Source organism: Gopherus evgoodei, chromosome 3 (genome assembly GCF_007399415.2).
Source record: "Gopherus evgoodei ecotype Sinaloan lineage chromosome 3, rGopEvg1_v1.p, whole genome shotgun sequence".
Classification (NCBI taxonomy): domain Eukaryota; kingdom Metazoa; phylum Chordata; order Testudines; family Testudinidae; genus Gopherus; species Gopherus evgoodei.
The window spans coordinates 132609038-132626048 of NC_044324.1; the positions used below are offsets into that span (position 1 = coordinate 132609038).

The following is a 17011-nucleotide window of genomic DNA, read 5'->3' on the forward strand; positions in this document are numbered from 1 at the left end:
AACTCTATTCAAGTTTGGGGCATAGAAGACCCAGCACCAGGAGCATGCAGAGACAGGGTGCAGCTGCTACTGCAGCACAGCCTATGGACTGGCAGTAGAGAGTCCCAGTTCCCGCCACACAAATAGCTTTAGTTCCAGTTCCTCCACCCACTATAAACTATGGATATGGTGTGAAAGGAGCACAGTCACTTACGCTTTACCCTCTTCATGCAAGGAACGAGTTGCTTTAAGATCTAAAATGTCCATTTAAGCAGGTACAGGATTTGAGCCTGAGTTCTCACTCAGGCAAAACTCTGAAGGACTTTTGACAGAATAAAGAATGGAAGACTGGGCTCAAAGAGTTTGTCAATGTGATGAGAACCTGCCAAAGGCAGCAATACATGGTACAACTGTCATGGTATTATAACAAATCCATGGTAACCTACAGCATCACAGTTAGCCCCCGTCCCCATCCTCCTCCCCAAGCGGGACTTGAAATTTCATGGCTATAAGGGGATTAGGTAGAAACTCCCCCTATGGAACATCCCGCATCCCTGCCTCTGAAGCAATACAGACAAGACATGGGACCAGATGGATCCCTGGTCTGATTCAATAGGACAATTTCTCTGTTCTTACATTTGATTTTACAAATATTTTATCTAAGATTTTTGACTTTTCCCCTCTATACTATATTCTTTAGCCCCCCCCCAACTTTGACACACAAAATTCTACAAAAAAGAACTTTGACATTCCAAACTACTATTGTCACAATGTGCATTCTTTGGGGGGGGGGGAGGGATTACATTTGTGCCTTTTTTTTTTTAAATACCCTTCACACATTGTAAGATTATTCTTCACATTTCTCTTAAATTTTCCACATACAGTGGGAGTGCTCTAGACAATGAGGGATAAAAGATGCAACTCGGACAGTTCTAAGATATGCTTTTTGTAGACAGAATGTGAACCAGAGCAACCAGAATTTAAACAGAGCCCACAGTTCAATGTGCTGCATTCAGAAAAGGATTCTAAAAGAGCTCTCAACCACAAGTACAAACTCTTTGGCATTCTCTGAACTCTGTTGTAGCTTATAATGTAACACTGATTTTTCAGTCAATTCCAAACTACAAGCAAAAGTTACAATAAAATTAAAAGGCATGGTCTTACATAGACTCAAATATTTGCAATTCTATTCAAAGGTAACACAAAGTCAATTTTTCTCGCTCTCTCATATACCTTATGTTTCAAGGAGAGGTGGGATATGGTGTTTTTATTGTTTGCCTGCAGAACATTTTTATTGACTTACTACACTCCTGTGAAAAAGAAAATTGCTAACTTATTTCCAACCTTGCTGTGACTCAGTCATATTTAAGGTTATAATAATAAATAAACAAACAGCTGCAATGATAGGAACACACGCTATCGTTAAAGAAGGGGAAGGAGTAACCATGCTGTGCTTGCTATGGTGTTGTTCCAGCCTTTCTAATTTGCCATGAAAGTTTAAGTTCTCTCAGAAAGATGACAGAGGGGAAGTCTATGACTGGTTGGTCCCCAGGAAACCAATTAAAAACAAAAACCTAACAAACAAAAGATGAAAACCAGAGCAGCGTTAAGGAGGGAGCTGGGCTCAGATTGGTTGGCTATGGCCCCAGACCAGTTGAGCCATTTACAGTTCTATTAGGGACTTGCTCTCTGATTGGCAGGGTGCTGGCCAGTGAAACTATTCACAGGAATTGAAAAGCTCGTCAGTCTGAGCCAATTCTGTGATCTTTGCTCTATGCAATTGGTTTTAGTCCTAAGAAGAGAGTCTCAGTACAGATCCTATTTAGTAATATACAGTATTTAAAAATGTTAATTCTCCCCATATCAGTTAATTCCTGGAGTTGCCCCAGCATAACTGCTGCTGTAAGCAACATGTCAGTACATTCTCAGTAGGTATATGGAAGTTCCATATTTATTTTACAATACATCCGTAAGTCATATAGCTAACATAACTGATATGCAATAGCATTTGAACAACCGAAGCTGCTTCATCAAGATTTCCACTTGGTCTAGTCCTGAATAGTATAAAAAAAGGGAACACACACAGAAATCAGGGAGTTGAAGAAGGGCAACTTTTTCAAAGCCGTGTGGCTAAGTTGCATGCACAAAACATGCAGCTACACATGCAGAAAGTGAAACTACACACACATTTCATTCTGTCACAAAATTAATTGCTTCTGCAGACTCTAGAAGGCTTTTAATTTACTGACAATACTAGGGGCTCATTCTGCCCTCAGTTACACTCGTGACACCACCACCTTTTGAGCAGCTGACTGAACATGGATGTCTTTCTACAAGAGAAGCCCTAGCTCCACCAGGTTATTGGATTAGATGCAGGAACCACAGTGTGTCATGCAAAAGGCAGACTGGATGGCCATAGTGGGCCGTTCTGGCATTAAAAGTCCATGTATCTATAAACATGTTGCATTTCTTTGGACCTGATGTAAAATTCAAAGACCAGGAGAAGGAATTTGCAACAGTTAGTGTCACTGGATGCATAACTCAACAGAATGAATGAGCATTAAATTCCTCTCCTGGGCTTTCATGATGTCCCCAAGCCCATACTCTGCAACAGGGGTTGGCAACCTTTCAGAAGTGGTGTGCCCAGTCTTCATTTATTCACTCTGATTTAAGGTTTTGCGTGCCAGTAATACATTAACATTTTCAGAAGGTCTTTTTCTAGAAGTCTATAATATATAACTAAACTATTGTTGTATGCAAAGTAAATAAGGTTTTTAAAATGTTTAAGGAGCTTCATTTAAAAATTAAATTAAAATGCAGAGCCCCCCGGACCGGTGGCCAGGACCCGGGCAGCATGAGTGCCACTGAAAATCAGCTCGCGTGCCACTTTCTGCACGCGTGCCAGAGGTTGCCTACCCCTGGTCAATAGGAACACTCATTTGTGCATGACAGGGCTCTGTAGCATGGATTTCAAGCAAGACTAAATGACATTTTCAGATGGTGTGTTTCAACCTCACAGCCACCAACAAAATCTTTAGCCACAAAAATGAGGGTCTGGGGTGGAGCAAGAAGGAACACGCTCTGAGTGCTGATCATCAATATATCCCATTGATTGTTCAGTGCCCAGTAGGGCCAATCAAACTGGTTTAAATGAAAAAGCAATTCAATCATTTTCCCAAACTCTGGAGTTTTGCACAAGTATGAACAACATTTCTTCAGGATTTTGCTGAGAAATTTCCAGCTCAATTTTGCAGATTCCAGAAGGCCAGACAGTTCAGAGAAGCAACTTGGGGAGATTCACTCATTATTATTTTAAGGTACAGTGCAACTGTGCTCACATCCACTAACCCAAACCCCCTGTTCTCACATGCACTGGAACAGCATTGCCTCTGGACTGGTCTGTCTACAGCCCAAATTTTAAATCTACACCCACATTCACTAGCAACTGAATTGTGGGTGTAAGTCTGGAGACCTGCACCCTAATTACCTGATTGTAAGTGCAAATATGCACAAGGAAATTACATCTTATTTGCATCTGGAAATTCATTAGGCAAGTGCACATAGTACCTGCCAAAAAAATGAAAGTACCTTTGCCCTTTTAAAGAGCTATTCCTATAAGCAATCTTCTAACAACTTACCCACAATGATGACAAAAGCAAAACTAGCCAGCGTCAGTGATGATCCACTGCTGACCATCTTGATAAGCAGCTGGAATAAAGGATATAGCAGCAATAAGGCCCAGAAAAGCCAGTTCAAAAGAGTCCATGGCCGCCGAGGAGGCACTATGGGAGTAGCAGGATAGGCTCCTGTTCTGTAGTATTCTTCTTGAAAGGCATCCTGGTTAGAACAAAGAAACGTAACATTTGAATCCCTGTTGGATAATAGAAGCAGCCTTCTATAATTCTGATATTTCTCTTGCTGTACAGTAGTTATTCTGAAAGGAAGATCAAACATTAAGTGATGGCTGGACATCTTGTGCTTTTTAGTGAATGAAAGCTCATTCTCCTGAGTACACACTGATTAGCATTCCCTTCCCTTCCTTTGCTCCATTCCCGCAAGTCTGCAGTTTTAACGAGGATCCAGTCTGACCGACACTCAAAGAGGAATGTCATGTGCACAATTGTGTGTACATTCTTACACCCATAGGTATAGGACTGCTGTACCTACAGGCAGCAGTGACAGCCATCAGACAAATACCCTTGGTACATCACAGAAATGTCTAGGAATGCTCTCATCACCAAATACTATGTTTTCTAATGTTTTCTGCAACATGCATCTAAATAGTTTCCACATTCCAGCTGAGAGTTCAGGGTAGTACCAGATGGCCTCTTACTCCAAAGAATGTTATTCCTCAACACCCACCTTTTTGGCAGTAGACTGATGTTGCATGTGTAATCCAGTTCACAGAGCATGGGTCTTTATCCTCCCTCTAGAGCAGTGGTGGGTAACCTGCAGCCCGCCAGGGTAATCCGCTGATGGGCTGCAAGACAGTTTGTTTACATGGCACGGCTGCCTGCAGCTCCAGTGGCCATGGTTTGCCATTCCTGGACAATAGGAGCAACGGGAAGCAGCGCGGGATGAAGAAACACCACTTCCCACGGCTCCCATTGGCCGGAAATGGCGAACCGCGACCACTGGGAGCTGCAGGTGGCCATGCCTGTGGATGGTCAACATAAACTGGTGGTCTGCTAGTGGATTACCCTGATGGGCCGCATGCAGCTTGCAGGTTGCCCACCACTGCTTTAGAGGCTTGTCCACATAAGAGGTTTGACTCTCATCTGGTTTTCAACTAGAGGACTTTTTCCTGTTACCTTAAGTAGGAGAGGGTTGTGCTTGTAGCACTGAAGGTCTTAATTCCAATGCCATCCCCTACATCATATAACAGAGAGAAGCATGTGGCCCTTAGCTACTTGTTCAGTTCAAGCTTGCTACTTTACCCATTCCCATTGAAATCAATGGGAAAAAACCCTCCAACTGGCTTTGGGATGGAGCATCCAGCCCTTGCAGCAATGTTTACCAGGAAAAAAGAAATCCGCTGAAGCGGATGGATTTACACCAGTTTGAAAAACATTGTAAGAGAAGTCAGAATGAGGCCTTATCTCCCTGTCCATCAAGTTACATTGCCAGCTTTGTGACAGAATTCATTAATAACTCTTCAGCAGCCAGCATTGCCCCAAACAGCTTAGGAAAGGTCATTTAATTTCTGCTCTTTTACATGTACTTAAACTGTAATTTACACTAGCAATTCTTTAACCAATAATAATTTGAGCAATTACAGGCTACTGCTGTTTTATCCAACTCCAAGTGAACATACAACTTTCAAAAGATTATATAATTATTAAAATGTTATTCTCTCTTTTTAGAGAGATAAGAGAAAAGTATTGCACTCTTTCTCTTGCTTGTGAACTAGAATGTACTGAAATCATTATCAATTAACTGTCTTGGGCAAATTACGCAAATTAAAAATTTTTCCTTTAAGTGCCTTGAGGGTCTGGCTTATGAGCAGGTTAACCTAAAGCCACTCATCATTAGTATATTAGGTCATGTCACACATATAGTTATGTTTCTAAATACCAGCATTAGTCAGGAATTCTTAATTTTCCCTTGCTGTTAAGACATCACCACTGGGGGATTCTGCACTACCTTTCTGCACTATGGCCAAAAGGGCTAGCATGATCCCTCGATGCCGAAACAGGGGAATCTCTAGTAGAAGTAGGGAAGTTGTATTACCTGTTTGGCATTGGTACAACTGCTACTGAAATACTGTGTCCCATTCTGGCATCCCTTACTGGTCTCTTTCTGTCAGCTACCAGCAAAATCCACATGCCTACTTATGTCCTTTTAAACTGTGTGGATTTAATTCTACATGGATGGACTCAATTGATTTCAACAGAGTCACTCCTGATTTATACCAGTGAGAGAAGGAATGGGCTCAGGAGATCTAAAAATATCAAAAATATTTAACTTGCTCCTTTTATTACCCCAAAATGTATTTTCCACTTTGACCTTCAGATGCTGGTGTCATTAATACAATATAGTATATTTAACACAAGTAACTTTACCCGATGAAAAGTCAAACTGAAAGAACTGAAATTTAATTTTAATAATCACAATTTTGTGTACAATGAAATTATGAACCCGACCCCCCTCAAAAGAGCTGAATACCCTCAATTTCAACTGAAATCAGTGACTCAAGGGTGTTCAGTAATTCCTAGGAGACACTCAGCAGGATCAACTACTAAATCTTGAATTACGTGAGTTTTGTTGCTCTATCTGCTTTCAATTTATTTCCAGTTGCTAAAGTGCTTTAGGTTATTGTTTTTACATCAGAACAGAAATGCCTACTAATGTTTGTCCTGAAGCCTATGACAACTGCCTCCTGAATAATGAATGGGACAGATGTATATATACAAGTCACCAAATTTGGGTTGTTGCGACCTTCAAATCCCCCCTTGGTCTGAAAGTTCCAAAGTCTGAATCCTCTTTGGGTTAGTCAGAAATAAAAACTGGAGGAAAAGAAAACATATCCAAATCTTTTTATACATATATAAAGACTCAGATTTTTTTTTTCCTCCAATTTTTATTTCTGACTAACCCAAAGAGGATTCAGACTTTGGAACTTTCAGACCAAGGGGGGATTTGAAGGTCGCAACAGCCCAAATTCGGTGACTTTCTGAAAGATGTATCTGCTTAAGGGAGGTCCAGGATTAGGGGCTCCAAGTATCCCCGCATATGAAGAAACCCACAAGAGGGGAAAATATGCTGTAAATATAATATTTGCATGCTACTTATAGTGTTCTCCTGTGGATTACCCCACTCTCCTATAGATGCACGTTGCTAACTCCACCATTAATCTATATTCTTGCCAAATTGTGTTTTGGGAGCACGTTCACGAAGAACTGGGGCAAGACCAATAAATTCAACATCTACCTGTGTCTATGCCACGTGCACTCTGGTGTTCAGAGGCTGCAAGGCCATTGCATTAATTCTCTGTGCCACCTAGTCCATTAGCAAAATATGCCATATCCATGAAAGACACAAAATTTTGCTACTCCAGAAGAACCAACTCTACAAACTTGATTAACAGATTGCTCTACTATGCAAATGTGTCCCATGGACTGAATTACTGTCTCCATCTCCTAGTTATGTACATAGTTCAATTAGAAAGCTGAAGTTGGAAAAATCAAATGTTTTACTAGAGCTCAATAAATATGAACGTATTTTCTTCTGACCTACACTCAACACCCCATTTGTTCAGAAAATTGGGCTGCCACAGATGCCTCCTATTTGTTTAACCCCTCAGTTAATTTACCCAGGAAATAGGAAAGCAAAATCAATCACTCTTGTAGAACAGAATGTGCCCCATTCATCAGGGAATGGCATCCACAGGAGCATATGGGGAAGGAGCAAAAGAAGGTCAGAACAATAAAAGGCCATTTTGAAGCACACTCCTTTGTTTTGGTGGAGGAAAGATTCTCAGGTTTCAGTGTTTGTTGCGAGTTAAAATTATCTTTGGGCTCACTGAAAGTGGATTGTTTGCTGTGGAAAAGAAACGTTTTGCTGATTGTCATGTTGCCAACTCACAGCATCCAAAAAGCAAGAGTGAGCACCCAAAATTGTGGTTTAAAAATAGTTTATGTTGGGGTTCCTTTGGTCTGCATCCTGTGTTGGAGCTGTGACCCTAACAGCATCCCAATGCTCACTAGTATGGGTAGTGACTTTCAGCTGGCCTGACCAGCTGAATGTACCCACAGTCACTAAGGTCATAACCCATATTGAAAAGATAGTGTAAAATATTAATAGAAAGTTAATAGCATACTGATCAATAATATTAGTACATGGTGTATGTGTGGAGGACAAATTCAGCATAATTTCCAAGACATTTGTAATTTTATCAGTGTTTCTGCTAGGAATAAGTGGTATTTGTTTCCATTACAAGGGCCATTTATCTGCAAAGGCTGTGTTTGTTAGGTTTGCTATAATGGCTAAAACAGGAAATTAACCAAACTGAAATGGAAAGCACCCCCGTATTTACACTCTACACACTACAGTAATAATCTTTGTGCAAAATATGCTTTGAGAGGTATCATTTGAAAACTAATATCTTGATTGCCAATATCATCAGGAAAAAATGTATGAAGCAACATTATACATAAAATTATGGAATTCCTTCTATATGATATAGTTAGCACATGTTCAAACTTGCATTGCCCTGAGTAGGCAAAAGTTGTTAAACAGGTCTATTCTAAACAAAGGAGTGTGTGTTTACCTGAATTTACATACAAGTAGTAAACAGGGTCTTTGAGTCAGAAAGGGGGAAAACAACAGGACACAAGGCAAGTCTGCATTTCAGCATACACTGGGGTGAAGAAAGAGCCTGGAGCCACCTTCACCACTAAACTCCATGTCACCTTCTTAACTGTTTTAAGAAATTTTCTTTAGAGGGATATGTCCCAGAAAAATCTACTTCAAAGGGTGACTGGACTGTAAAAGTGAGGGCAAAACCACCAAGGCATCTCGCCATAGAATCATAGACATGTAGGATTATACCTTGATCCAAGTCTAGATTGTTAAGTTTTAGCCAAATATAAAAAAATTTATATTTATTTCTCCTGTAACTATTTCTGACTTTAATGCCTTATATTTGTACTGACTTAAAACCTCTCTCTGTAGTTAAAGAAACTTTTTTTAAATTAAAATTAATCCAGTGGCGTGTTTAAACTTAACTGTCCGGTAAATCCAGTTAAAATAGCAAACTGGGCAGCGACAACAGACCTTTAGTATCTGGAGAGGGCTAGGCAATGCAGAACACACATTTGGGGCAAAATCTAGGACTGGGAGTGTGTTGGGGCCACCCTGCAAGTAGTATCCCAGGTTGGTAGTAGCCAGAGTGTGACTGGAGTGTTGCTGACAGGCTGCTGAGGTCAGAGCTGCAGCTCCACATAGACCTCAGGGTGTGACCTGCATTGCTGGAAGTTGATTTGTGAGCAGCCTAGGTTGGGAGCAACAGCAGCAACGCATTGTGAGGCACCCAAGGTTGCAGGGCAGACAGTGATAACCCCTCACTGGTCTGGATTGTATCCCAGAATGCAACAAATGGCATCTCTGATTAGAAAATGCATAATTGAAACTTGACAAGAAGGTGATAATGCAGTAGAACCTCCTTGTCTAAGGAAACAGGATCATGTCCACCAGTTTCCATTAACTACACTGAAAATCCCCTCATTTATTCAAACCCATTAATCTAAACACAGAGGACATTTATAGATATTGTATGGATTTAAGCCTGGATCCTGCAAGGCAAATATTACTCTGTCCTCAATTTCATGTTTTACATTAAAATCACTTGGATGGTGCAGGATCAAGACCTAGTTCCACTAAGATCACTGGCACTATGCAAGTCAAAATGGGGAGTTTTTTCCATTGACTTGCACGGAAGCAAGATCAACCCCTTAGGCAGGTGTTTAAATCAAATCCTCTGCTTGGATGCTTTGCTGGATCAGTGCTAGAGCACTCAGCTCTTTGTAGGACTGAGTCTTTAACATTTAAACAATAGTTCTGGCATGCCCCAGGTACACTGTGACAGGCCAAAGAAATGCATTGCCTCAAGAGCAATAAACCATACAGTAGTATGTCCAGTAACACAGGATACGCAACAGGAAGTAAACTCAGCGGCTAACAGATACCCACCTTGGAGTGCCTCACCTCATTTTAAAAACATATCCCACTCATATCAGCCAACCTATAAGTACATATCTTGCAGTGCATTATTGCCCTTTTAAATATATCATTTGTTAAGTTTTCAAAACTAAATAATCTGAAAATATTAACCTGCAAAAGAAATTGCATTTTCAAATATTCCTAATGTGGTTCTGTTACTTATTATCCAACTTAAAATATATATTTTCTAAAAAATTGTGGTAAAAAATTAGAGTGCATTATGGTTTTTCCTCCAGTTTCCTGAAGAAGCAATCAAGAGTTCCTTTATCTCAAAAAAACTCTGCCTCCAGCCCAGGAAGAATATGGATTTTGAGTAAGAGCCTGATTCTGCTCTCGCATACATTAGTGAGAGTCAGGAATAACTGCAATGAAATCAGTGGAGTTTCACTGGAGTAAAGAGGCATGCGAACAGGGTCAGACTTCCTCTGTCTGAGCGGAATCCTTAAAAAGATTAAGAATTGGCTGCACGGAGCTGCAGTTTTCCTTCCTATACTTAATGGAATATTAGGATATATAACTAACTGGGTGTAGCCCAGTGTATATTTAATAGAAGAAATTATACTGTATACCCAGCCTATTTGTGAACCTAGTACAGGATATTTTTAGACTGTTTCCTGGCATTGCCTGAATATTAGCCTGTAATAAAGAGATCAATAAGATATTTGATAAGTAATACAAAGGCTGTGATGAGGAGAAAGAAGTAGGGGAGGAACTGGAAAGCAATAATCACCATTTGGTTCAGTTCAAGCGTTCTATTGTCAATTGACTAGATATTGTCTTGGGGACAGAAATTCAGGGAAGAAGCCACATGGCAGAGAGTAGTAACAAGTGGCACATTAGTGACCCATGAAAGCACCATGTGTTTTCACTTTATACCTCCACAAGATCATAATGCAGAAGGTGACTTCATATCCTTATTGTAGAAATATACCATTTATGTCCCCCCAAACCATGCCTCAGTACCATGACTTTGGAGCTGGGGGTGGGGGCAGGGGCGAGCCCAAAGACAAAGCTGACAGAACTATGTCTGCAAGATCTTGAAAGTAATTCATACTGTATGTCCATATTAATAAGCTGCTTAAAGAGTTATGGATGAAGCCAAGAACAGGGCTAGAACTTAACCAGGTCAGGTAAGTAAAATCCTTATGCAAACAGTTTGAATACAGAAACACAGTAAGTGATATAGCAGGTGGCTTAGTATTCCATGGATATGTTGTACATAGAACAGGTCTTGGCAGACCCCATAGCTATCCCTGGGTCTGAAAAGTCCTATATTATAATACATCAAAAGATGCCACTCATACATTTCCTAGCTAATCAAGCTAGATCCACATTCCTTGCACATACTCCCATTGACTGAAATGGGAGTTTTGGGTGTGTAACTAATAGACTGCAAAACATTGCCTCCTATGTTTATAGACTAGGAAAAAACTCAGAAGCTGAGCAGTTCTGTCACTCTAAAGATGCCACACTCAATTAGCAGAAAGACACTGACATATCTATTTCTTTTTTAATCATTAAAGTGTCCTAAATTAAAATTTGTTTTTTAAAATGTATGTCTCCTACGCATCCTGGAGCAGAGACAGCTGCTCAGTCCATTCTGCTAAAATTATTTTTATGACTCTAAAAAAAAAATTCCCAAATTCACGAGTGGGAATATTGAATCTTCCATTGCCATATCCCCAGAGAAAATCAGTTATGAGGTTTTCTTGCATACAGCACTTTTAAATACCTTCTCCAAGATTCAGAGGCAGCTACTATTTTGTATTCCTCTGTTCTCTCATTGAAACTTTACTTATGTTCTTTTAATATAAAATAAAGGTGATCCTGATTGACTGACAGTATAAGGCTGCTTTGTGTATGGAAAAACTGAACACCTGCCCTACTAAAAAGCCCTGCAGTATACATGATATTAATGTAAATTATTTATCACCATCTAGTGGTTCCAAACAATAAACCAACCTTTTCTTGATAGAGTTTGTGAAGCCACTTAGAACATTCCTGTTCATCTTCTGGGACTTCCTCTAATGGAATCCGTCTGCAAATAGTAAAGAAGAGATAGCAAAGAAAGAGTGCAACACACTCATATTGTTTAACGTGGGGCTTAAAACTGCAATCTAATTAAAATACTACTCATTTACTTTACTAAATTATTTTTTCCTTTTAGTTCTGCCTTTTGAGGTACAAATTCTGGACATAATGATGTGTAGTTTCAAGTATAAGAGCCATATATAATCTTTAAAAATATCTGGAGCTAGAGATACACTGTAAAAACTGCAGCTCAATGAAGACCTCTTCCAGCTAATATGATGGTTTGCATTTTTGTATTTCTAAATAAAAGTTTCAAATAGGTTAACTTCCTACCTCACAGATTATGTCATCCCCAAATTTTGTTTAAATAGCTGGATCACTCAAAAGGTAAAACTTGTTTCACTTTGCAATTAGGGTCAAATCACATTTAGTGCTTTTGGAACAGCTATTCCCAGCGCTTAAAATGTCTTTATAAAACTTTTTATTATAATTATAATTCACCAGTAAGAAAAGGAGATACCTATGAAAAACTACAACGATCTCTGGGAATGAAAATTACATTGGCCTTGGACAAGGACTTGACACTGTTCACTTCTAGAACAGTACCCAGAGCACCTGCTTACCTAAAGCACCAGTGAAAATTTTAAAATTGTCTCTCTCATAAATCACCACCACCCGAAATGCATGTCCTGTGTGTTTGGAAAGCTGCAGTTTTTGGGGCTCTGTAATGGCATGAAGCAGCCACTCAAAGTTCCAGCAATTCACAGGATACCAGAAAAAACAAACAAACATTCTGATTAATGTTAATTCCAGTCCCCCCAAAACTCCAATCCTCCCCTCTTGAGAACTGCTACATATAGAAACTAATACTTTTTTCACTACTGGCAAGCTGGAGTGCAGGCTTTCAGTGGAAAACATTCTTTTTCCTCTAGAAATCCATGAGACAGCAGATGTTAAAGTGATATGATAATTTAAGTAGAAAAACAGATAGGTCATCAGAATCTGAAAAATGCAAATTGTTTCATGATCAGCAAGACCTTGAAACACTTTGCTGGGCAAATATGATGCTTCCAGGATCAAACTTATCAGTGTTGGTCCTGAAGCAGTGACCGGAAAAGAAAAAAAAGTTTAGTGCCCAATCCTGCGCTTACTTCAGGATCTACACAGGAAATTCAAAGGGGCGGAGGAACAGTGGACTAGTGAGGGCCATGTACAGCAAATCTATGTTCCCAGAGCCACCCTTCAGAATGATTCAGGGCTCGCAGAATGGAGAGAAGGGAGAAGGAAGGCACGCAGGGAGGCACATGTCCTACTTCAAAAGGACTGTTGAACACCTATGGTTAGAACAAGCTGTTAATTGAGAGCAGTATATGAGCTGGCCACCTGACCACATTCTTCAGGCAGCACACAGGGATTCTAACGTGCGCTAACAGGTGTGGTAGCAACCTCTCCCCTCCATCTCTCTTGAGAGCTTGTTGCTATCTTGATATTTTCCACTGGCAGTGTGTGGATACTCAGGGGTGTGTATATATACAATGGCTTCCTATTAGAGCTAGCTGAAAAATTCTGAAGGGGAAAAATTGTGCTACAAGTGCCATTAAAAACATGAAATGCATAGCAAGGTACCTATCACTTGATGTTCTGTGCTCATGAAAGTAAAACCCCAACATACAAACAAAGGAACATTAGCCAACTGAATTAACACAACATTTAAATTCACAAGGATTCCAGCTACAGATGGAAGTTTCAGATTGCAGCCAGGAACTCAGATTCTGCTACCTGGAAGCTGCATCTGAATCAGCATGTCTCCCTTTTGTGGGCAGTGCTGTAGGTTTCCCAGTACAGCAGGGATTACAGCATTATATTTCCACTTCTGGTAGACTTTCTAGCTTCAGTGGCCTACCACCTAGATTCTGCTGGTGGAACCTAGACTGTGACTAAGGTCCTATATATTATCACACTTCTGCAGAGTGATAGCAGATTATGGGACCTTGCTGGTTGGCAGAGAAATCTAGGACATGGAGTCCAGGTATTTCTTAGTACAATTTGTTTTATTTACACTATACGTACTAGTACCTACACAGATGTGGTCACACAAAACACAGGCCAACCCCCCTTTCAGGATCTCACCCAAAACAACAATGGCATGTCCACTGGTAGCAACTAACTAGACAATTCTTGGGGCAAGACAGATTAAGGCAATGGGCAAACTCTTCCACAGCTTACAAAAGCTCCCCCAAAATGAAAGTGCATCACAAGATAAACAATCCAGCATTTTATCAAAGACTAAACAATGCTCTTGGGCTAAGGAAAAATTAACTTGTAAAACTACGTGCAACAGTGCACTCCAGAGACTTCTACCATATAGAGACCCCCACAATTTGAAAACACAGAGCTATAAAATGTTCACCTGAGCTCCTTTGAAGAAAGTTTTACACCAATTTGTTATCAATTACCTGCAAGAAAAATCATTTCCCTGCTTGTTAGTAAATATATATATATATATACACACACACACACACACACACAAAAACCATGAGCACAGATAACTTGCCTTACATATAAATCTGCATGGTATTTCTTCCCATTTAAAACTCCCAGCAAAGTTGGATTCTCATTATTTCTAAAATTGAGCGTAGAATCATACACAGCTGACACTACAAGGGGAAAAAAAGAAGCTGTTTTATTGTTTGTAAAATCAATTTCAAATTAATAGGGTGGTCTTGGTTATATTTAAGGTGCATTTGAAATGACATTTCACGAGCAATTTCAATTTTCCATATTCATTCTCTCTCAGACAGTGGGTATATTTAAACATATAGCCTCCAGCAGCAGTTGACAATAGTTAAAGTTGTAAGCAATGTCAAGATGACGTGGACAATTCAAATACACATTAGTAGAAGCAGGGCATTTAAACATGTTTTTCAAGACCAATACCAACAAAATTTACTTTTTTAAAGTGTTATCTTTCTCCTATGATGAACAGGTGGGTGGGTGAGAGGGGAAAAGAGAAGAAACTAGAGGTGATTAATACAAGAATGAGAGGACACCCAAGGAAATTGAATGGTAAAATTAAAACTGATAGAAGAAAATACATTTTTGCATTAAGTGAATAATTGAAGTCACTGCTACAAGATATGAGGTCAAAAGCATAACAGGATTTACTAAATAAATTAGTCATTTAAGTGACTAACATCCTCAGCTGATCTAGAAAGCATAAAGGTTTATCTGGGATATGAAATCTCTTGCTTGACAATACAGAAGTTTAGGAACAAACCTTCCCCACAGTTTTTGCATCCATTATGGGGGGTCTGTAGCAGGGTGGTTACCCGCTCCTGCCATGACAGGGTTAAAAACAGCCCAGGAGAGGGCTGTGGCTGGGGCAAGAAGCCTGGGCTGACTGGGGAATTTAGGCTCAACTGTGGCCATGCCCCAATCAGGCCCAGCCGGTCCCTATAAGAGGCAGAGACACAGGAGCCCACTCAGTCTCCCTCTGCCTGTAGAGGGAGAAGGGCCTGGCTGCAAGGTGCTAAGTATTGGAGCAGGGCTGGGCAAGGGCCAGAGGAGCTGGGACCTCCAGCCTAGGAAAGCCCCAGGATGCAGGCCTGGTAAGGCCTATCAGGTATTAGGTTGCAGGGGGCAGCCCACAGGTAGCCAGAGGCAGCAGGTCCAAACTCCTTTGCCTGTGATGAGTGGCTTACAATGCAGTCTGCCCCAGTGAATGAGGGCTAGATGATGACTGTGCAGTAGCTAAGACTGAGGGGAAATGGGGATAGTGGGCAAGGGTTCCCCTGGGTGGGAGAGACCCAGAACTGTGAGGTTACTGCCAGGGGGCAGTAACCAGTTAAAGGGGCACTGGGGTCCTGGGAAGGACACAGGGGCCAGAGTGAGGCAAGGTGGATCACTGGCCTGCAGAGGGCACTCCTGGCTGGAAAATGATAATTCCCCAAGGACGACCAGCAGGAGGCGCCACAGGGGTGAGTCACCTACCCTTACAGAGTCTTGAAGCCTCTTCTGAAGCATTAGCTACAAGCCACTGTCAGAGACAGGATACCAATTTAGACTCACTATAGGCTGATCTAATCTGGCAATTCCTATGTAGGCACATGACTAAGATGAGAAACAGTGGGACATGCATTTCACAGAAATGAACTGCAGCCAAACTCTCAACAACTAGGGAATGAAACTTTCTGGAATTCATGAGATGGCCTGAATATTTCTCAGCAACAATAAAAAAATGGTAAAGTTTAGTCTTAGTTTATTAAAATAGAATCTCATGGTACAGCTTAGAGAAAGGGTACAGGAATAGTTTACAGAGATGGAGGGGTTTTGTTTTTATTTTGAAGAGTTATAGACTTTAGAAGCTAAATACAGTAGGACCTCAGAGTTACAAACAGACCAGTCAACCACACACCTCATTTGGAACTGGAAGTATACAACTAGGCAACAGCAGAGATGAAAAAAGCAGCAAATAAAAAGTACAGTACGGTGTTAAACCACTAAAAAAAGGAAAAAGTTACAAAAAATTTGAAAAGATAAGGACACTGTTTCTGTGCTTGTTTCATTTAAATTAAAATAGTTAAGCAGCATTTTTCTTCTGCATAGTGAAGTTTCAAAGCTGAATTAAATCACTGTTCAGCTGTAAGCTTTTGGAAGAACCACCATAATGTTTCATTTAGAGTTACAAACATTTCAGAGTTCCAGAGGTGTTCGTAACTCTGAGGTTCTACTGTAGATTGATAAAGGAGCTAGCCTTTGAGACACTATTTCTCTGGTGGGTCATAGACTTGGCAAACAGAAATTGGTTTTTCTGACCTGATCTACTCCCATTTGAAAGCGGGGGGCGGGGGGGGGGTGCAAGGCCAAAAAGCACAATGGAACTGTTAGTGCACATCAACAGGGTTCACAGGGACACAATATGTAGCAGACTAGTGTGGGATAGATTTACACCCCAGTTTGCCACAAATAAATTGTCTGTGTGGACGAGCCCTAAATCTGTTAATTCTCTCTCCTGGAAACATGCTAAGAATTCTGACTTTGCACTGCATAGAATTTTTCCTGGAATTGTGGGATCAGACATCCTGTATGAACAGGTATTGAGCTGGAAAGCCGAATGCCTGCTCAGCAAGCCCAAACAACATGGCTCAATTCTTCTCCCACTTATTCCTGGCCCTAGATACATCTGGAGTGATTCCACTTAAGTCAAGAGGTGTAAAATCAGTTGAGAGAAGAGAACTGGGTTCATAGTGTGTAGGAAGTTTGGTTTGATCTTTTAGAATTT

General features: G+C 40.5%; 1 protein-coding gene across 6 annotated transcripts in view; it reads right to left on the minus strand.

The window, feature by feature from the left end:
• The window catches only part of AGPAT4 (1-acylglycerol-3-phosphate O-acyltransferase 4), a 129918-nt gene that overhangs the window by 9358 nt on the left and 103549 nt on the right, over nucleotides 1-17011 (minus strand). For 5 of the 6 annotated variants that reach the window (XR_003999646.1, XR_003999645.1, XM_030556696.1 and 2 more), the window contains 3 exons: nucleotides 14285-14387; nucleotides 11662-11737; nucleotides 3618-3816 (listed from right to left, as the gene is read on the minus strand). Coding sequence is in view for 4 of the 6 variants with exons in the window: in XM_030556696.1 (XP_030412556.1) it covers nucleotides 3618-3816; nucleotides 11662-11737; nucleotides 14285-14387 (378 nt within the window). In the remaining 2 variants the exon portion in view is untranslated. The remainder of the gene's footprint in view (nucleotides 1-3617; nucleotides 3817-11661; nucleotides 11738-14284; nucleotides 14388-17011) is intronic. The other variant, XM_030556699.1, reaches the window with a different exon arrangement.